Source organism: Tupaia chinensis, unplaced genomic scaffold (assembly GCF_000334495.1).
Source record: "Tupaia chinensis unplaced genomic scaffold, TupChi_1.0 Scaffold000680_1, whole genome shotgun sequence".
Lineage (NCBI taxonomy): Eukaryota > Metazoa > Chordata > Mammalia > Scandentia > Tupaiidae > Tupaia > Tupaia belangeri.
In genome coordinates this window covers 3,311,416-3,334,587 of record NW_006160204.1, presented here as the reverse complement: position 1 = coordinate 3,334,587, position 23,172 = coordinate 3,311,416, and the positions used below count along the sequence as shown (strand labels likewise).

The 23,172-nt window shown below is 38.9% G+C and overlaps 1 protein-coding gene across 4 annotated transcripts in view; it reads left to right on the top strand.

The window, feature by feature from the left end:
- Positions 1-11,739, top strand: part of SLC36A4 (solute carrier family 36 member 4) — a 55,922-nt gene extending 44,183 nt beyond the window's left edge. Inside the window, exon 11 of one of the 4 annotated variants that reach the window (XM_014592349.1) lies at positions 11,683-11,739. In XM_014592349.1, coding sequence (XP_014447835.1) covers positions 11,683-11,727 — 45 coding nt within the window. In that variant the 3' untranslated portion in view covers positions 11,728-11,739. Of the gene's footprint in view, positions 1-3,260; positions 6,573-11,682 lie in introns of those variants that run through there. The other 3 variants (XM_014592350.2, XM_006160342.3, XM_006160344.3) reach the window with 3 other exon arrangements.
- Positions 11,740-23,172: the final 11,433 nt, after the last annotated feature.

Below are 23,172 nucleotides of genomic sequence, written 5' to 3'. Positions count from 1 at the left end.
TGTTGCTGGACTCCCACGTAGTCGATCGCGGTTCACGTCCTGGACCCGGTGGCTTAAAACTCACGCTGGGCATGTGTGCGTGCATGCCCAAGATCCTGAGAGGAGAAGGGATTGTGGTGTGACCATCCCCCCTGGGGGGTGATTTCTCGCTTTCTGTCTCTATGTCTCTTTCTGTCTGTCTGGCAAGCGCACATACCCTATAGCGAAAATCTCTCCAAAAAATTTTTTTTTTTGCTGGAGAGAGACAAGAAGAGGGAAAGTGAGAAATCACCCTCCCCCACCCCAGGAGGATGGCCACACCACAATCCGTTCTTTTCCATTCTCCTCCTGGAATTTTGGGTCCACACACAACAACACACACCGGGGATAATTTTCTTTCTTTTTTTTTTTTTGGTGAGGTTTTTGCTGTAGGGTGTGTGCACTCACCAGAAAGACAGAGACAGAAAGACAAAACATGAGAAATCACCCCCAAGGCGGGATGGCCACACTGCAGTCCCTTCTCTATTCTACTCTCGGGATATTGGGCATGCACGCACATGCGTCTGGCATGAGTTTAAGCCACTGGGGCTGGGACTTGTACCACGGTTGAGTACATGGGAGTCCAGCGACATAGCCATTACGCCAACTGCTGGGCCCTAATTTTTAAACTGCCAGGTCTAGGACTTGAACTGCAGTTTGCCATGTGGGAGTCCAGCTCCTCAACCACCACACCAAATGCTAGCCCATAGAGCATTCTTTCTGTTTGTAGTAGACAGTGACTATATAAGAGTACCAAAACACATAAATCTTCAGAAGTTTCTAGGATACTAGAAAAAAAATACAATAAAATCCATCATTTAAGTTGCTTCTGCAGATCAAAAAAATATACAATTCTGTATCCTGATAGTCTACCTTACATCAGTAAAGAGCACCATTAACTATTTTTGTGATTAAAATTAATGAGCTAGGTTGTTTTACAGTTTTGTTAAGAAATTAAATTCTGTTTAAAAATTTTCCAGCAGACATGTATGCTTGCCAGAGAAAGAGAAGGAGAAAAAGAGAGAAAGAGAAAACACCCACCATGGGGGATGGCCATGCCACAATCTCTTCTCCATTTCTCCCTCCTTTCAGGATTTTGGGAACTCACACACAGACACTGGCATGTTTTTCAACCCACCGGGTCCCGGGCTTAAATTGTACCATGTGGGATCCAGCTTCCTTAACCAACACAGCTTTGTTTTTGATGCTGTTTTGTCAAGTGTTTTGTGCTCCAATGATGTGCTTTCACACTTTAGATTAAACAGTAGAGTTAAAGTAAGCTTTTATTTTCATACCAGAAGAAGATGTATGCCTTATGGACACATTTTTTTTCTCTACAATATAGTTTGGGAAATACTGAAAAGCTTAATTATTACTTAACAGATTTATTTGTAACAACTATCTTTAAATTATAACAGGAAACCTGTTTAAGCAATCCTACAGTGAATATTTATAATGAGTAAACATTTTGTCTTAAACTTTCCTTTGCTTTATGACTTTTGTCTATTTGAGTTTTTATCTGTTAGATTTTCCTAAAGTATATATATTTCATTTTTTTTGTCTACTAATAAAATTACCAGATAACATATTTCAAGATAATTTCATCAGCAAATATCTACTGGATTAATAGCACTTAAAGTATAGCAGGCAAAGTAATTCAAATGTTTTGGAAATAAACTATTCAGACTTCTTTGCCTTATCAGATAGAAAAGGTGTAAAAGAAAGTAGAGCTACTATAATCCCTTTACTCTGCTTCCTCTGATGTTAACAACTTTTATTACCACATAACAATCATTTAAAACATAAATACATGCTACTAATCTGTAGGCTTTTTTTTGGGGGGGGGAGAGATTTTCACTGTAGGGCGCGTGCGCTCGCCAGACAGACAGAGAGAGACATAGAGACAGAAAGCGAGAAATCACCCCCCAGGGGGGATGGTCACTCTGCAATCCCTTCTCCTCCATTCTCCTCTCGGGATCTTGGGCACGCACGCACACGCGCCCGGCATGAGTTTTAAGCCACCGGGTCCAGGATGCGAACCGCAGTCGACCACGTGGGAGTCCAGCGACATAGCCATTACGCTAACTGCTGGTTCCCTAGGCTTTATTTTAATTCTGCCAGCTTCCCCATTAATATTCTTTTCTAGATTTAGTTGTCATTTCTACCATACTGTAGTCTCATCCAATCTTGAATGAAAGTCCTTGTCTTTCTTGATGTTGACACTTTTGAAGTATCAGTAATTTTGTAGAATATCCTTCAATTTGGATTTGCCTGATGCTTTCTCATGAATATACTGAAGTTAAGCATTTTTATGAAGAATTCACAGGTGTGATACTGTGTACTTTTTAGTGTATCACAGCAAAGTCTTTTTGGAGATGTCAACTTTTCTCACTTGGGTAAGGTGGCTCCCAGTGTAAACATACTATGTTTTCCTTAGCAAGTGTCTTTGTGGAGATACTTTGAGACTATGCCAACATCCTGATCTCATCCTGTTTTTGCTCCCTCTCTGTAGCATCCTTCAGTGGACTCTTCCTGCCCATTGATTATGGTGGTGTTTGCGTAATAATATTTCCATTGTTCCTTCTATATTGGCTAATCGGAATTCTACTGTAAGGAATAGCTATCTCTTTCCCCTTTATATCACCCCCGCCCCTGTTTTGTCCATCAAAGAATGAGCCCATATGGCAGGCAGAGTAATTCAAATGCTTCAGAAATAAACTATCCAAATTTCTTGGTCCAGAATCTCACAGGAAAAAATTAAAAATTGTTTACATATGGCCAGCAGGTGACATGGTGGTTAAAGCGCTGGACTCCCACATGGCCAACTGTGAGTCCTGGGTTGTTGCTTTGAAAATCACACAGAGTGCATGTGCATGTGTGTCTAACATCCTGAGAGGAGAATGGAGAAGGGATTACAGCATGGCCACCCCCAGGGGTGGTTGATTTATTACTTTCCTTCTCTCTGTCTCTCTCCAGTGAGCCCACACACCCTATGGCGAAAACCTTAAAAAAAGAAAGTTTGTTTTTATAAAACAACACGGTTGACACGTGAAAGTCCAAGAGATGTTACTCACTGTTTTGGTTTTTTTGTTTGCTTATTTTAGCCCAGACCAAAATATAGCAGATTTTTCCATAAGTTAATAATTAGGTTAATTACTTTTATTTTATTTTTTTTAAATGTGTATTCAGTATTGACATTAACAAACATTTAAGTAAAGACAAAATGTATGTTTACTTCCTAGGTGCGGGAGCTGTTCTCATCCCTCGGTTAGACATTGTCATTTCCTTTGTTGGAGCCGTGAGCAGCAGCACGTTGGCCCTGATCCTACCACCTTTGGTTGAAATTCTTACCTTTTCTAAGGAACAGTACAATATATGGATGATCCTGAAAAATATTTCTATAGCGTTTACTGGCGTTGTTGGTTTCTTATTAGGTACCTATGTAACTGTTGAAGAAATTATTTATCCTACTCCCAGAATTACAGCTGGCGTTCCACAAAACCCTTCTCTAGATTTGAATTCAACATGCTTACCCTCTGGTTTGGAATAGTGGAAGCAAAATGATGAATCTTCTACTGTTGTCTCCAGCCTGAAAATAACTAAACATAAGAACTTGCGAAACGTATAGCCATAATACGTTAGTACCAAACTCTGTTGTCCATTGGCACGATGTTCATGTTTTGGCAGTCATGCATTGTTCTTTATTTGTAGCAGTAAGCTACAACAGATCCTTGGTTTTAAGTATTAGCAATAATTTTCCAGAAAGTTAGTTTTGAAAGTCAAAAAAAAATTGTAAAAAACATCAAAGAATAAAACTACTTCTATCATTCTTTACTTAAATAAGAAATAAATACCTTATCCAAAAATCTCTCTTTTTTACCCCCATTATCCTTTTGCCACACAGGTGAGCAGAGAACAAGATTTCAACAATAAGATAGTAAGGACATAGGCAACAGGATTTTCCTCCAGACCATCCCAGTGAATGTCAAAGTAAATTTTATGGATAACGTAAGAAATATCTCAGTTATTTTTTTATTGGAGAGCCAGATACTTATGATTATCTGCTGGAAGTATAGAAAACTCCCACTAGCCATGATATAAGCATCAAAAAAGCCCCAAATCAGAATCATTTCATAGTACACTGAGTGCTAGTTGACCTTTATAATAATAAACCAGAGGCATCATGTGAGATTCCGACTCAGTGTTTCAACCAGATTTGAAAGGGACTTTCCAAAAGGGTGTTGTCCAGGACAGTTCCCTTACTTTTTACTGGAGGAGATGGAGGTCCCAGAACAGTTAAATAACTTGGTTGTCTAACTCAGCCTTGAGATCAAGAGAACCTGATCTTCTGACTCCCAAGGCAGGATTTTTTTTTCTCACATCACATTCAAGGAAAAGAGCAAATTATGTTCAGTTTAATTTTAGTCGAGTCTGTTTAATTACATTTTAACCCACTTTGAAAGTGGGTATGTGATCTTAGAATAGTATGTGTGACCTTAGCAGAATATCAGAGAACTCTAAAGAAGCCTACACCATGGCCAGCCAGATAAACTGCAACAAGGGAAAGAAGTAATGGTTTTTGTTGTTGTTTTTTCCAAACAAAACAGAGACTGCTTGCTGGGAACAGTGCTGGCTGGTAGAATGGGCCCCCACTCTACTGTTTGTGTCTTGAGCTCTCCCTGTTATTTCTGAGTTTTGTAGGCACTTCCTCCTTCAGGACAGAAAGTAAATATCTGACAAAATACAGGATTTATGGACTCTTTCTATAAATGTCGCTTTCCTTACAACAGCCTTTTATTGATCTGAATGGGCAGACTAAAAAAGCCATAAAGGGATTCATGCCTAAGAAAAAATCCAGATAATGATAAACTACAAAATACTGAGACATTCCAGGCTTCTTCCAGAGCAGTACCTTCAGTTATTCCATATTCTTCAAGCCCATTTGCTAACATAAACAAGGAATCTTAGCTGATGAGGAAGATGTAAAATGTTAAGTTAAAAAATAATATAATTGTTTTCTGAGTTTTTTTTAATGCATAATTTAAAACATGAACTTTTTCATCAGACTGGTAGTACTTCGATTTGTAATACTGTATTCAAGATACTATCAAGATCACTGTAGTGTATATATTATATATTTTTATATGTAAATGTTAACTTAGTTCAAGTATTTTTGCTTACATCATTAGTCATCAAGGATGATTTTTAAAATATATCAGAAGCTTTATTTTGGTACAGATTCATGATCAAAACTTTTTTAAACATTTCCATCAGATATCACCCATAATTGTAATACTTTTATATCAAATCTGTTGCATTGAGCCTCTAGCTATATGAAGAAAATGCAGAAGAAGTTATAGGAATAGTAATCTTCATTAAGACTAATGTTATATCATCTTGAATCTAAGAGTAAATTGGAATAAAAAATTTAGAATTTGGTATAAAATGAAGTAAAGCCATTATTTGATAGAAAATAGTATTGGGTTTTCATCAGCTGCCTTCAGATAATAATTATATTCTATGTGCAAAATTTTGTTTTTGAACTTTCATCTATTTATTTTCCTTATGAAATTCATCAAATTCAGTAAAATTTTTAATACTTACAGCAATAATTTTTAAATTTAGCACAAACTCATCTTGAGCATATCAGCAAAGAGGCCTCCTTATTTAATAAGAATGGTATATCAACATCCATTAGTAAATTCACTAAATTATCAATACTTCAAATATAAAAAAAAGTTAAAATGCAGAAAGGAAGAGGTAGTGAAAAAGGAGAGTGGTGGTAATTCTTAACAAGAAACTATTTAGGTGCAAAGTGTAAAATACACTTTTATTTAAAGATACTTGATGTATTTTATTTGCAAAATAATCAGTGATGTTTTTCTTCTCTGATGAACCTAGTTTAAATAACTCATAAACATTCCTAAAGATTTTTTGGAGATTACCTTGATTACAGAGCTATCATTTATATTTTGGGGGCCTGGAGAAATCAAGGTGATTTCACTTGTCAAATTTTTACCTGCTCGCTCCTGGTCCACTGCATTATATTATAGCTAACATGATTTCTGCATTTTTCTGCCACCAGAGTGAACTTTTCTCTGAAAGTTGATCAGTTCCCTGAGAGCTATGGGGGTGGTGGAGTGAGAGGGGAGAAAGGGAAGCTTTCTTGACCTGTGATGAGCTCTCTTCTAAATCAGTTATCATTGTCCCGTACACCCAAAACAATTTCATCTGTATCACCTTGTTTAACACTGATTCTTAGATCTTTTCCCCAAATCGCCAGATTTTTTCACAGTTAAACAAGAACTAAGACTTTTTTTTTTTCTTTTTCAGTTAAAGACCAGTTTAGATGGTGTTACCAAATGGAAACAAATACTGTATTAGTGAAAGGACACATTATGTTTTAATTCATCCTCACAGCATGCTCTTTTATTAAAACCATTTCTGGGGCCCAGCAGATGGTGTAGTGGTTATGTCACTGGACTGCCACGTGACCAACCACAGTTCAAGTCCCAGACCCAGTGACTTGAAAATCCCGCCAGGCAGGTGTGTGCACGCACCCAAGATCCCAGGAGAATGGAGGAAAAGGGACTGCAGTGTGGCCATCCCCCATGGGGAGTGATTTTTCACTTTCCCTTTCATTGTCTCTGTCTTTCTCTCTCCCAAGCAAGTGCATGCACCTTAAGGCAAAAACCTCTCAAAAAATAAAAAGAAAACCATTTCTGCTCCTTACCTAGGTGATTCACTTACATGTTTACAAGCATTTAATGACGAGCTCCATTCTGTAAATTTACTAATTGAGTCTAAATTCACTCTATTTTCTCAGTAGTTACATAAAACTAACGGCAAAGTTTTAATACTGTTAAGACATTAATTGAATCATTAGTTAAAGTTCAATACAAAAGTCTATTGGTAGGCTTTTCCCATAGGGCACGTATACTCTTTGGAGAGAGACAGAGAGATAAAGTGTGAGAAATCACTTCCCAGGTGGGATGACCACACTGCAATTCCTTTTCTTCTCTGGGGATCTTGTGCCTGGTGTGATTATCAAGCTGCTGGGTCCAAGACTCGAACCACCATTGGCCATGTGGGAGTCCAGCATCTTAACCACCATGCCACCTGCTGACTTCTGTATGCATGCCATTTCTACAATACCTGTGGCAGAACAGCACAGGTCTACACCAGCTTATCTGTGGTATTTCCTCACCACCATCATCAATATAGCATCTGAGTAGTGCATTTGTTTTCTGATGGGATGTACCTGAATTAGGCCTGTTTGCTCCTTTCTTCATTTAAAAGAGAGAAGATCCAGAATAGAGCTAATAGAAATAATAAATAGAATCACTTAAATACCTCTGCTCAATTAGTATTGCCTGTTGAGGAATAAAACTAATTTGATAAAAATACAGACCATTGTTAATGTAAAACAATCAGTTTTATGAAAAATCAGCTTCATTTCATCTTTTTGGCTTAACTGGATTCTCATAAGAAAATCTGAAAAAGTTTTATCTTGATAGTCTAACAAGATACTTCCTAACATTAAATGGTTGGCTGTAATAGTTGATACTTTGGTAGTATTATGGTTAATTTTATTTATGCCATCAGCACTTACTAAGCCAAACACCTTTCTGAAACTGGTCAGTTTTGACCTGGAAAATAAGAGAATATGCTCAAGAAATGACTAGAAATGCTATTTATTGTCTTATGATAAATTAAGTGACAGATTATTCAGAGTTTTAAAACCTTGTGTTAACAAAACTAGTTTCTACATGCACAACTGCGCCCACACACATCAGTTATCTATGCGAATAGGTACTAATGCCACCTTATCATTTAAATTGGATCTAGAAAGATGACATATTGAAAAGATCCCTCTACAAAATATTTCATTAGGGTTTTGTTGATAAACAGGAAAATACATGTTTATACTCTTGAGTAAATTAAGCTGTGGATTTATATGTTTTTAAAAATGTTTTTGTTAGTTTGAGTGGAAACTAAAAAATGCACTTTAGTCAATTCTTTTAACTTATTTTTCTTCATAACAGAATACTTAAGTAGTGTAACTCTTCTGAATTTTCAATAAATATTATTTTGCTTGCAATGCCTTATGTATTTTTTATATGGTTAAATGACAAACAAAATGTCATAAGCTGAAAATAGAAGTAGCATAATATTGTCATAATAAATAACATTTTGATCAGTCCTTATAGTTAATTCTGTGTCATGTTGGAAGATGATAATCTGTACATTTTAAGATTGAAATGCAGAAATTGATTAGGGATGTAAAGACACACAACTCTGTGACCTGAACTTCCGGCAGAGTGAATGCAGGCGAGCAGTTGGTGGGTGTGACATCTGTGATTTAATTTACTACGTCCTTCAGGTCAAGGCTTTGTATCACTCATTTTGCTTCCAGTATAAAATTGCAGTAATACTTTTGGAAAGCATTAGTGAACCCAGAATCGAAGCGCACAAGGACATTTTATACCTTTCCGTCAGTCGTTCTGCTCTTCTGAATGTGACCGTATAAGGACGTGGAGTTCTTCAGAAGACAGTCTGCCTAAAGGTGCACCTGCAGCATGTCTTAGTAGTGGGAATAAATGATGGTATGTTAGCCTACAATACAATGCAGACTGTGTTCATTGTACTAAAGTTACACTGAAGACTAATGATGTGAGAAATTAAAAAACCACAAAGTGAATTTTTAATTGAAGCTCTGTACAAATATGCTTTGGGCGTAAGACAAGGAGACATGCAGAAAATAGAACCATAGAGTTAGGATAAAGATAGATGTTTTACTCATTTTTTTAGTTTATTTGCTTTTGTAGTTACCAGAGGGCATCTGTGCTCACCAGAGAGAGAGCACCCTCCCCATGACCATGGGCATGGTCATGCTGCAGCCCCTTTTCCTCCATTTCTCCATCCTGTTGAGTTTTGGGGCACAGGCACACACAGCAGGCATGTTTTTCAAGCCACCAGAACTGGGATTTTAACTACAGCCATATGAGATCTGGCCCCTTTAATCACTAGGCTATGGGGCTTGCCCAAAGGCTTCCTATTTTAAAATGACAAGTCAAAGGACTGGGAGGGAAATGAAGGAAGTGGCTTCAGGAAGAGGAGCTTTATAAAGAATTTATAAAGCCTCAACAGTAGCACATGCTCCTAGAAGCAGCAAAAAACCAAAAATGTTTAAAAAGGCAAATATAGGTGGGGGTAGGACAGGCACATAGAGAATGCACATGCAATGGAAAGCCCTATGGAATATGTGGAGAGAAACATGGCTGCTTTGTAAAATTTTGTGGCTTTTTTTTTTTTTTAATAGATTTAGCGGAAGGGCCAGCCCATGCCCTAGTGGTTAAGGTAGCTGAATCCCACACGGCTAAACAGTGGTTCAAATTCGGATCTGGTGGTCTGAGGAATGTACCAGGCATGTGTGTTTGTGGCCAAATCCCCAAAGGAGAGAGAAATGGAGAAGGGATTGCAGTGTGACCATGCCCACTGGGGCATGGTCTCTCTCTCTCTGTCTTTCTCTGTCTTGGGTGAATGTGCACATCCTCTGGCCATAAAAATATTCAGGCCAGTTGTTAACAGATATCCACACGCTGAAAAATTTTACCTGTAGATTGATGCAGCTCACGTTTCAGGGGGTCCATGGGCTCCAAGGAAAGGTTTATTGGGAAGACTGGGTATCAATTTTGAAAGGACCGACTGGGTTCAAAGTTCTCCCGTAAGGGTAGATTTTTTGGTTGATTTGATGGTTTGACTTGGTGTGAGGGATTTGGGTCTCGTGGTCATCACAGTTTTCTGATGCCATGAACAAGGAACTACCTGGCAGCAGATGACAGAATGCTTCTCTAGCTAAAGCTAACGCGTTCATGGTGCCAAGCAGTTGTGCAGGGATTTTGTCGTTCTCCACACTGAATGCTGGCCTGTGCTAAAGGACAGGGACTGGCCTTTGCACACCTACCCTGCCCTGAGAAGAGAGGAGAGGTGTGTCGGGTGTGGATCAAGGTTGAGGGGGCTGCAGGAGAACAAGAATGCAGACCAGAAAAGAAGGCAGTGCAGGAGTGAGCACCCCAGCTCAGGTGGGAGTGCCGTCCTTCCCTCTGTAGCTGCAGCCTCTGAACTGTCCTCCGCAGCAAGGACAGGCACTCATCTGATCTCACTCTCCTTTCTTGAATCCTTTTCTTTCCCCAATCTCGGCTGTCACACTTGGTAATGGGGTACACTAGCAAGCCTCCCTCCTGCCTCACCTTGCAAGTTACACAAACAACACGAGACTGCCTATGGCTCCACAACGTACTGCACACGTTCTGGTCTTTATCTGCTGCTGAAATGATTTCCTTCTACTCCCTCCTCCACTTCTTTGCCCCCGAACCAATCAATCCTTAGTTACTATTAGGATTTCGTTTAGGTGTCTCTCTACCGGGAAGCGTTCCCAGACATCTTCACTTCTACCCGAGTGAGTTGCATATTATTTCATATTATTTCATTTCCCTTTGCTTTTTTTTTCTCTCTCCAATTTTTTAAAAAATGTGTTTCTTCTGTTTGCCTTCCCCTAGACAATAGAAGTTCCATGGAGACAATTTTGTTATTATATTCACTACTGAAAAGATGGTGCTTTACAAGAGAGTCAGGCACATAGCAATATGCTCAAAAAAAATTGTTGAATGAGTGAATGGGCAAAACGACAAGAAGCAGCGCGTGTTGGAGCTCTCATACTTAATAAAACCTTCAGGTGCAGGGCCACGTCTTGCGATACGCTCTGTGCCCCTGTGACTTCTTACTGAATGAGTGTGCCTCGTCGTCTTTTCCTCTTTGTATGCTGGCCCAGCAGGCTTCAGTCCTGTAAAGCAGAGGCACCCAAGTCTGCGTGTCTTATAGAAAACCCTATGAACCACGTAAACCTTAAAAACATACTCAGGGCCCGGCCCATGGCATGATGGTTAAGGAGGCTAGATCCCACATGACCTGTGGCACTGTCTGAGCTCAGACCTGAAGGCTTGAGAAACATGCCGGGTACATGTATGTGCGTGCTGAAAACCTAGGATGGAGGGAGAGATGGCAGAGAAGGGATTGTGGTGTGACCATGCCCCTTGAGGGTGCTTTCTCATTTTCTCTCCAGCAAGAGTATACACTCTGGCAAAACAAAACAAAACAAAAACTCAGAAGCTTCTGGTAATGTATGTGAAGTCTATCAGAAGGAACAGATTAAAAACCCTCCCTCCACAAGTCTTTTACGCTTTTATGTTTTATATGAGCAGATTCAATTTAAAAAATCAGAGCTATTCATTCTATTCATGTTTAAAAAATTAGATATAAACCAGAATGCAAGTGGTTCTTTTCTGTCACATCTAGATCTGAGAAACGTTCTGGAATTCCTCGTGCCCAAGAGCTCCCTGCTCATGAGGGTCATCCAGTGTAGTGTTTTGGAATCCTCTACTGCATTCTCTGGTGGTCTCAGAACTCACCTGTTGTCTTAATGCATCATGGTGTGTATCTTACATGGACCCCCTGTGTAAACTGAGAATGAGAATCTGTAAATTTTGGGGGAAAAGACCCTGCGAAGGTGATTGTTTTGTCGAAATACCCAGAAAACTAAAACTAAGAATAGCAATGCGTGTCTGGAAATAGGATTTTTAACCGAAAATCCATTTATTTCAGTACATTATCTTTCATGAGATTCTGCGAATGACGTGCAGTGTTTAAAACAGAATAATTTTGCCACTGGAAAAAGACAAAAGGCCTCAAGATTATGCTCCTAATGGCAAAAACAGATTCCAGTCACCGTCTTCAGGATATGCTTGAGGCTTAGCCCCTGATGTTAACGACCACCGGTAAGTAGCTGCATTAGAAGACACTGTTGGTGTCACAGACATCGGCGGTGTGCTGTGTGAACCACGCTCACCCAGCAGGCAGGCTGGCCGTGATTCCCCTTTCCCGCAGATGCCGTAGAGTGTATAGGAAGTGCTTGATGACGTTGGGTTAGTGTAATACAGAAAAATCTCACCGCAGCAGGATACATTGTTTTTTTTTTTTTAATTAGAAGTTACTTTAGACCATAGTACAGACTGGAAAAGATGTGCTCAATTCTGACAGAGGTCCGGATTATCACGCAATCACCCCTTCCTTGGTTTTCAGAGGTTAGTTAGCATTCTGCCACAATGCCTCCTGACTACACTTTTACATTCAAGAAAACGCAGAAAATTTCCTTTGTGATCCACCTTGCAACTACCGAGTGTACACTTTTGCAGTACGTCCTGCCAAGGAATGAGCAGGCATGCAAGCTACCGCAAGCTACCACTTCTCCCCATGGAAAAACACTGGTAGGTTGGAGGCCATAAAAGCAGTGAAAATAGTTAGGGATACTGAAGACAGTGTGGAACGGGGTGGGAGAAAGGAAGAGCAAGAGAGAAGGATAGCAAGAGAACAAACAGGCATGACATTAGTCTGACACAGAAATGGTTTATTATCTAGTGATGATCATATGTATAGTATTCTCAACTGGACTGGTCTGAGAAGTATTTCATGTTGGGTGAATTCTGTTTACAAGCAAAATGATCTATAGTGATTGAATGTTTAAAAAATAATGAGAATAAAATATCAATAAAGATCTGGAAAAAAAATGATGAAAGGCGATTTGATGATGATGTGGATAGTAATGTCTCTGTCTTGACTGATATGCTTGGCATTCCTTCTGGAGAAAGAACTCTAATACACTGTAAAGATATATGTGATTCAATGTAATATAAACAAAATTATGATAATAAGAAAAAAATCTATTTTAAAAAAGCCAGAAAGTCAAGAATATTAAGCATCTTAAAGTTTCATGTGAAATTGCAGTGCCTCTAAAATGTAACAGCAGAGCACTGGATACAGAGTCTCTCAGCTTGACTCTGGCATTTATGAAGATGGGTGGCCCTGAGCAAAACCACTGGCCTTCTCTGTGCCTCTGTTATTTTCATTTGTTAATCCAGAGCTAATAATTAAAAATAAAATAAAATATGATTCCCCCCCAAACAAAAACAAAAACAAAACCAAAAACAAACCACTGGTAGGAAGAGGGGAACTTGGTCCTAGGATTTGAGAAAACAAGTGATGGGGAAATTTCTCCATGATGCTGCTAAAGCCCATGAAGACCACCTCTCTCATTTTGCATGTGGAGCAGCTCAGCTGTATTCTTAAGTATCTTGACAAACTAGAGTTTATCCCTTCAGGGATGAACTTTTGCCAGTTTGCAATAATGAGGATAAGATGAGTCAGGATTAAAACAAAACAAGCCATAGTACCAGTGCATTGGTCACTAGGAATCTGACTCATGACCAGTATTTGATTTTTCTCTCTCATTCTTCTCATTAGAAGAAACAAAACGATGAAATCTTGGGCAAGTTTAAAAACCAAATCAAGATGCTCTGCTAGAACATAGGCTCTACAGAGTGCAGTACCATTGGAGAGACCAGGAATTTGATTGTCACTAACCCCAAGTGGAATGAAACCAAATTGGCAGGTTTTGATTCACTTGTGGACTTATGAGTTCTCAAGGTACTTTTCACTGATAAATCTCTCTATACTTGAGCTGAATATTCATAACTATCAGATGGCGCCATCAAACATTTGCTGACATTCTCTTGACCTATAACTGAACTTTTAAATAGTCTAATTTAGTGGTAATAAAGAAGCAGCAAAGAAGCATACTGCATGTAAAATATAATGCTAGAATAATTGAGCCAAAAACTTGGTGAAAGATTAGCCATGTGATCATTCCTCTTCCACCGACATGAAACAATTATTTTTACCACTAATATAATGTTCAGTTTTTATTATTTAAATACAGTACTTATCATGTCTTTTTCTAGTAAAGTTCATGGTACAGGAGAATACACTGAATAACTGTGAAGAGGTTTGGGGTAAAGAAAAATCTGAGAGACACTGGTAGGAGATCGTTGGTGGAATGAATGAGTGAGAAATTGTCTAGGACACCCAATGCCTGAGTATGGTGAGAGATCATCCCTAAGTGGATTTTCCTGACCATGGCCACAGAAAATCAGGAAGATGGTTAAGAATTGGTGCTATGGAGGGAGCAGTAGAAATCCTAGGATTTGCATTTGATGAAAACAATGAACATGGGGAATGAGACTCAATGGAAACATAATAGAAATGATTGCATTACTATAAAATAAATTGAATTATCAATGATCATTTTTCAATGAAAAATTGGGACACTAACAGAGTAGCAGTAGGTTAAGGGATCCAGATTCTACATGGTCATCTGCATAGGGTTTAGGGGTCATGCCTAGAAGAGGAGTACCTCACTTTCACCCACCTCTTATTGCTGAGAACCTAATACCATGGTCCCATATCACTAATGCCAAGGGGAATTGAGAAATAGTCTTTCGGTGTGCCCAGGAAGAGGAAATGGGATTGATAAACATCTGGCAAGCCTTAGCTGGAGATAGTAATGGAAAATATTATTGTTGTTATTATTATTATTGAGAGAGATTTTTGTTATAGGGTATGTGCGCTTGCCAGAAAGTCAGAGAGAGACAGTGAGACAGTGAGAAATCACCCCCCAGGGGGGATGGCCATGCTGCAATCCTTTCTTCAGTCTTCCAGTCTCCTCTTGGGATTTTGGGCAAACATGCATATGTTCCTGCTGTGAGTTTTTTAAGTCACCCAGTTCTAGACTTGCACCACGGTCGACTGCATGAAAGTTCAGTGACATAACTGCTATGCCATCTGCTGGTCCCTGGAAAATATTATTTTATATCAAAACATTAGGCTAATGATTAATATCCAAAAAGCAAGTGAATTTTAAAATAAAACACAATACTTCAGAAAAAGTTTGAGTTTAAGGATTTCAACTGAGGTTATACTACGGACCTCTGAGAGAACACATTTGCATGTTGCTGTCCTAAAGAGGTGTCTTTTGGAAAGAAATGTGTGAAGTAAGTAGCAACGGGCTTGGACTGGCTGTCCACACATTTTCATTTTCACCTCCGTAATGAGCAGACAGCCAGAATCAGCTGCACAGTCTGAATACTTAGAACCAACGATCCTCTCACATCCCCCACCATCATTTCTTTAATGAAGACAATAGACACATCCCAGACTAAAACTGATAGGAGTCTTATTAACACCGTGATCTGCACCAAGGAGCCTCAACTTGGGAACTTCAGAAAAAGCAATAATTGAGGACTAATTCCTATTACAAAGAAGGGGAAGGAATCCAATCTGCTCAGCTTTTAACATTGAATAAAGGAGAGAAGAAACACTGGCTTTGGAGAGGAATATGGAATGATGTCCCATGTGTTTTCCCATTCTGAAATTTGTGTGTACTTTTGCTTTTCAAATTTCAGTTCTCAGGCCAGCAGGTGACATGGTGGTTAAGGGTGTTGTACTCCCACATGGTTGACTATGGTTTGGGTCCCGGACCTGGTAGCTTGCTTTCTCATTTTCTCTCTTGCTCTCTCTTTCTCTCTCTCACTCTAATCCTCTCTGATCAAATTAAAAATAAACAAATAAATGGATAAATAAAATTAAATAAAATAATTATTTTTCTAAAAAATGAAAAAAACTCAATTCTTTCATTCTTTTTTTTTTTTTCTTTTTTTTAGAGAGGTTTTTGCTATAGGGCGTGTGCACTCACCAGAAAGACAGAGAGAGACAGACAGACAAAAAGAAATCACCGCCCAGGGGGGATGGCCACGCTGCAATCCCTTCTCCTCCATTCTCCTCTTGGGATCTTGGGCACGCACGCACACGTGCCCAGTGTGAGTTTAAGCCACCCAGTCCAGTACTTGAACTGTGGTAGACTACATGGGAGTCCAGCAACATAACCATTACGCTAAATGCTGGTCCCAAGAAAATCTCAATTCTCGGAGTTAAGCAAACACTGTAAGAGGTTGAGGAACAGATGTAGAAAGAAACATTGCGATGTTGACAGCTCCTGAATGTACCATTTCACCATTTGTCGTTATAAAGATAGTAAATAGGGCCAGCAGATGGTGTAGTGGCTATGTTGAAGGACTCCCACATGGTAGACAGCGGTTTGAGTCTCATACCTGGTGACTAGGAACTCACACTGGTTGTGTGTGCACATGTGCCCAAAATCCTGGGAGGAGAATGGAGGTGTAAGAATTGCAGTGAGCCCATTCCCCTGTGCCCAAAATCCTGGGAGGAGAATGGAGGTGACAGAATTGCAGTGAGCCCGTTCCCCTAGGAGGGGGGTGGTGGTGATTTCTCAATGTCCATCTCATTGTCTGTGTGTCTCTCTCTCTCCAGTGAGCTCACACACCCTAGGGCAAATACCTTTAAAGAAAAAAAAGATACTAACTAAACTTACTGATTTAGTCTACATACGTACTTGAGGATATTTAGACTATGTACGTACTTGAGGATTCTTAATTTCCTGAAATTGCAATAATATTAAGCATGTAGGTATGATATAAGTAAATAATATAAGCTTTGTATTTTTTAAGTCAAAACCATAGCATAGTATATAATATTAAAATAAATGTCTGAGATAATAGGTAAAAATGAAAGCAATCAAACCTCTATAAAAAGTGCATATGCCTTCAAATCACAAATTAAGCCCTAGTCCTTTTTTCAGTTGCCAGAGAACACATGCTAGAAAGGTGATTGCATGATTGCTTTTTTTTTTTAATTTTAATTTAATTTCATTTTTTACCAGAGAGAAAAAAAATTTACTTTTTAAATTATGTTAAAAATAATTTATATTACATGTATTTGAGGTTAATAACATGGAATGTGATACACAGGTAGACGCAGATACAGATAGTACAATGGTTAAAGGCTTGGTGGTTAAGGCTACTAGATCCCACATGGCTGACCCCATGGTTCAAGTCCTGGACCTGGCAGTTTGTGTGCATTTGTGGCCAAAATCCTGAAAGGAGGAAGAAATAGAGAGGAGACAGTGGAGTTACCATGCCCACGAGGGGTGCTGTCTTGCTTTCTCAGCATGCTATCACTCTCTCCTGACCCCTTCTGGCTTATGCATGTGCCCTCTGGCAAATTAAAATAATAAAAAAAAAGGTAGTACAGTTGTTAATACAGTAAAGCAGATTGATGTCTCTCTTAAAGTTAATTGTTTTGTGCAAGAACTGCCACAATCTACTTACTTAAGAAAAATCCTGAATACAATACAATTAAGTGTAGCCCTCACGTTGTTCAATAGTCAATAGATCCCTAAACTTGTTCATCCTATGTATCTGCTATTTGTGTCCTTTGCTCTGTATCTTCTCGTTCCATTTTAGTTCATACCAGGATGCTCCTTATTTCTGGAGGGTTCCAGCCTCAGTCTATACTTTGCAAGCTATACGGTTGTCATTATCCCAAGGCTGCAATCTGTCTCCGAGGGAGTAGAGTGGCATTAGCAGAAAGAGATGGTGGTGACCAGGGCTAGCTCCCACCAGCTTCTCCCCTTTGAGATGGGCCTTCCTCGCAACCTGAGTATGATTCTGTTGAATCTCTCTGTTTTGTTAATTTTATCCTGCTACCTTGACAGCTAGACTCCATGAACAGAGGTCAATGCAGAGAATAAAATTATCTGAGAAGTAGTCCAGTGACATCTAACAACCTATTTTCCAGTGGTAGCTGAGAGTTTCCGCCCAAGCATCACTGCCTACGAGATTTTCACCAGATTCAGCAAGATTCAAAGACACTTGGCTTTTGTGCAAATAAGTAAAATCGAATTGAGAATAAAAATTGTTTAAAGTTTAGGAAAACATTCACTATCTTCCCTCTTCTGGACTTAAACAAGGAAGCATTTTTTTAAATAAACAAAACTCCCATTATTACCTCCAAATTTGACCTCATAGAGCAATGAGAATGGCAAATGATCTCTTAGATAATTATCCTAGGCAATTATCTGTTATATAATATCTCATTGTTTTCTGTACTAGAGCGCCATTGCAGGTACTGAACAATAAAAACTATGAGGCAACAGGTGGTGTGGTAGTTGGGGTGTTGGACTCCCATGTGACTGTGGTTCAAGTCCTGGACTTGGCAACTTGCTTTTCCTTTCTCTCCCTCTATCTCCCTGGCCCCCCTTCTCATGAGCGCATATGCCTTAGAGCGAATTTTAAAAACATGCATAAAAAACAAACAATTAAGGGGAACCTATTATGTTTGAGACCCTTTAAAGTCAGTATCTTGGTTAAGTCTCAGAACTACACAAGGGAGTCCCTATTATTGTCTCAATTTTCAAAACAGGAAATAGGCTTCAGAAGGTTAAGCAAGATGTCTAAGGAAACATGACTAGTAAGTAGTGAAGCCAGGGAGGGTCTGACCAACAGTAAGCCCTGTGCTCGTAACCAGTACATTACTTTTATCAGGCTACTTCTCTGTGCGGGGAGATGACACTGAACAGTTAAAGATCAAATTAATTATCATCCTATGGCATTATTCAACTTTAACGATAATAGCTCTTGGCATTTTCCAAAAGTCAGACAATGAAGTAATAACTTCTTGGGTGATTATCTGAATGCTTCTAGGATGTTCTAGTCTCCTTAAAAATGTCAGGAGGCAAAAGAGACAAGTTCAAATTGGAGCAGATTCGATGTAAAGAAAAAATTTCCCAAGAGTATATTAAGTAGTGAAATGTTTTACCTAGAGATGGAATGCGTTATCTTGAGATGTCTGTGAAAGGTTTAAGGGTTTTAGCCCAGGGCAAGAGAAACTGATTAAATTACTGCTGAGAGTCTTCAAGGGATTTTTATCATTAAAGAGATTCTGAACCTAAATTCCGATCTTGAAAACATGTGTCCGAAATCTCTTTGATTATAATAAGGAAAGACCAAACAATCCCAAATCTCTCTGAATGTGAGAATTATTTAGACAATTTAGATTTTGATAATACTTTATTGCAAATTAAAACTTCCACAGAATTAGCAATCATTTTATAATGAGAATATAAATGTTAATTTAATACGGCTGCAATATTTGGATATATGTGGGTTTGTATTATGTATATAATTATGATGACAATTTCTGAAAAATAGATCTAATGACTCTTTGAGTTTTATGTTCAGAGATATAAAAGCAAATCAAATGACATACCAAATTTGTAAACATAAAAAACCCTCAGAACAATACCATAAACAACCTAATACGTTTTCTGAAATCCCAGTACAATGGATTTAATTCAGCCTCGCAAACACTGAGAATGCATCTGCTAAGTATTTCTCTTCATGTTAAACACCAAACTTTCACCTCTTGCTGGTGAGTTGAGCACACATTTGGCTATTCTCTTTCCAGAGTCCTCTTTGAAATAGCAGTGGAGATATCAAAGGGAACATATACATGATATCAAAGAGAATTGCAGGACAGTCATTAGCAAATAAAAGCCTCCTGAAATATTATAAACCATTGAAAGAATGCAAATATATGAAACAAAGAGGGAAAGTGCGGCCCAGAAAATGAGCATGAAGGGGCTACTATGGGATGGGAGCCAGTCTTCCCAGCAGAACCCTGGGAAGCACTGAGCCCCAAGCCTATAGACATGGAAGGCCCAAGTGAGAAAAGTAAACTGAGACAGGGAAATTAACCACGGGTCTGTCTATGGAAAAGCTAGGTCAGTTCAGCTCACTCCCTAAATCCAAAATCTGCATTATTTCAGGGCTGGCCCAATAACACAGTGGTTAACACTGTGTATTGGAAGCTGGATCCCACATGGACAATTGCAGTTCAAATCCTGGCACTGGTTGCTTGAAAAAAAAATAATAAAACAGACACATGTGTGTGCATGCCCAAAATCTTGAGAGGATGGAGAAATGGAGACAAAAGGATTGTGACTTTTACTCTGACAGGCACGTGCAACTTCTGGCAATAAAATAGTAAAATACAATCTGGGTTGTTTTAAAGAATCAACAGCAATCCTTCACAAATTCTTTCAAAAAATAGAAGAGAGGACATGTTTCAATTTGTGTTAACATGCCAGAAACCAAATACCTGCTACCAAAACAGAAAGATGTCTTGAAAAGAGAAAACTATAGCCCAATATCCCTTATGAATACAGACACAAAAGTATTCAACAAGCTACTAGAAAACCGAATGCCACCACATATAAAAAGGATTATATGGCAAAATTTATTTCATTCATGAGAAAACAAGTATATGTATATGCCTATGAGAGTGAGAGAAAGAGAGATCTTGTCATGCCACTATTTCCTCTACCAGCCTTTTGGCTTGTCAGGACCTCGGACATACTTCACCCAGTATATTGCAGGTCAACCAGAGATCTGAACCTGTGGTTGGCCATGTGGCTTCCAGCACTGCAATTCAGCATGCTACCCCCTGTGCTACCAAGGCTGGGCTCAGGCCAGCACTTTATAGCTCTTAAATTCTAAGTATTTTGTGCCTATCTTAAAGTGCTGACCAAAATGGCAAAAGGCCATTCTATTCCATATCTTAGTAATTATTAATTATCGTATCAACAATTCAGCACAAATTATCAATTAACTGAAACATTGTGACTATAATTAAATGTGACGCCAAAGGATAATTTTCCAAAAAATGACAGGAATTATGACTTCAGATATAAAATGAACATGTATCAGAGGTTTTATTTATTTCATTAGATCTGTGAATTATAATGCAGTAAAGAAATATTGAAATAAATTGGCATAAAACTGTTCTATCCATAGGCAGTAGACTTACTCCAACTGAACATACTTAATTTACATTCCGTGTTTGCCTTGCTGTCAGTTTACTACGAGTTAACTTCTGTCTCTACAGAGTTGTAAAATAGCCTCGTCAAAGTCACCTCTGTATGGAATTAAATAATTCTTGGGGCCTTCAGGCCTTCACTGGAAGCTATTCAGTAATCTATTTTGCCTATTTCAAAGGGTTCAATTTTTCTTTACAGTGGTAAAAGCTGTAATCTTGTATTATGGAATGCAGAATAAGGAACATATTCACTGAAATTATACAGAAAAAAAAATCACATCTCTTTTATGACTTGTGCTTAATTATTTTTTAGCAGAGTAAAGCAAACATAAATGTGAATAATCATGACGAGAATACTATAAATATTATCTCACTTTGGTTATTCAAGATAACAAATAGAGGACCAGCCTATGGCCTGATGGTTAAGATACTGGGTCTCACATGGCTGACCAAGCAGTTCAGCTACCAGACCCATAGCTTGAAAAGCATGCTGGGCCTGTGTGTGTGTGTGTGTGTGTGTGTGTGTGTGTGTGCGCGCCCAAAATCCCATATTGAGGGGTAAATGGAGGAGAAGGAATTGTGGCATGACCAAGTCCCATGGAGGGGGTGGTTTCTCACTTTCCTTCTCTGTCTCTATGTCTCTCTCTCATGTGAGTACACATGCCCTCTGGCAAAATTTAAAAAAAAAGAACAAATGGGAAGATAACAACTAAATGTAAAACAGACACTCACAGTGGATATCTTTCATTTATACACAAAGGATGTAGACCCTGTCAAATGGAAATACAAATTTCAAAAAATATATGTGATTAAATCAATTATTATTCAAACCAATTCATTCTTCCTTGAAGGAAAAAACACACTACCACATTAGTGAGTCATATGCCCAGAAGGAGATAGGTGGGGAAAATAGGTGCTTTTTTTTTTTTAATGTAAACAACCTACCCCTTCATATTCAAAAGAGTCAGAGAAGCAATTCCTCACTCTACATAGAGAATTTTTAGGGCAGTAAAACTTCTCTGTATGGTATTATAATACATCAGGGACATCCATGATGGTGTACATTTGTCCAAACCCTTTATGGGCTGTTGCACAGTTTTTTGTGTGTAACATCGGAGTGAACCCTAATGTAAACTCTGGACCTTGGGTGATAATGATGTGTCAATATAGTTTCAGCAGTTATGACAAATATACCACTCTGATGGGAGATAGTCCACAGTAGGGGAGTTTGTGAGTGGTGGGGGAAAGAGGGAAATTGCTGTACTTGCCACTCTGTTTTGCTGTGAACCTAAAACTGCTCTGAAAAATCTCAAGAATTAGCCTCATTTGGTATTACAAATGGAGAGCAAACTTTTTGGACCCTCTGTATGGGAGACAGCACAGGTGAAGCCCTCAAATCCTGGCCTCCTTTTCAGATCTTGGGATGGAAGGAATTCCAAAAAGAAAAAAAAAATCCGTAAGTCTTCCATCCATTATGGCTACTTCTAACCTACTTACCTTCGTCTTTGCCTCCAGGATTGTCCTCAGTGGGCTCAGAGCCCCCAGATTCTCTCCGTGGCAAGTCGGGTGAACGGTAGAACACTATAAAAGCATGTCGAACCTTTCAAATGCTATGCTGATGACTCTTTCCTAAGCAGGGGGTGAGAAAAGAAGATGCCAATGAATTACCTTTTTTCTTAATCTTTCAATTTACTAGAAGAATATAGGCAATCACTACATTTCAAGCACTTTCCATCTAGAATAGATCATTTGTCTGATGCTTTCTAAAAGGCAAAGCAGAATCAATGAAGTGGTCTACAAAAAAAGTCCATGTGCCCAGGAATTCAGAGGTGACAATGGTGTATGCCCAATGAAGTGTTAGTGAAAGAAGACTTCAGAAAACTCAAAGTGTTATGATGTAAACATTTCACTACCAAAATTTAGGTGTTGCCAATATAGTAGTAAGAAGAGGTGGGTCCTTTAAGAGGTGATTAGGGCAAGAGAGGCCCTTCTCAGTGAATGGGATCAGGTTCCTTTATAAAGGGGCTTGATCGAGGAGCCAGTCTCTTTTCCTCTTTAGCCTTCTGCCATGTGAGAATGCAGTTTTCCTCTCCTGTGGTACTTGGATCTTGGACTGCCTAGCCTCCAGAACTGTGAGAAAGTAAGTGTTCTTTTCTTTTTTTGAGAGTTGGTTTTTTGTTTGTTTGTTTTTCGCTATAGGGCATGTGCACTCACCAGAGAAACAGAAAACAAGAAATCACCCCTCAGGGGAAATGGCCACAACACTGTGCCACTATCCGCTCTCCTCACTTCCCCTCCTGGGATCTTGGGCACACATATGCCCAACATGAACTTGATATCTCCGAATCTAGTACTCAAACCATGAGGGAGTCCAATGACGTAACTGCTATGCAATCTGCTAGACCCCAGTGTTTGTTCTTTTTTTTTTTTTTTTTTTGGGGAGGTTTTCACCAACGGGCCCGGTCGCTT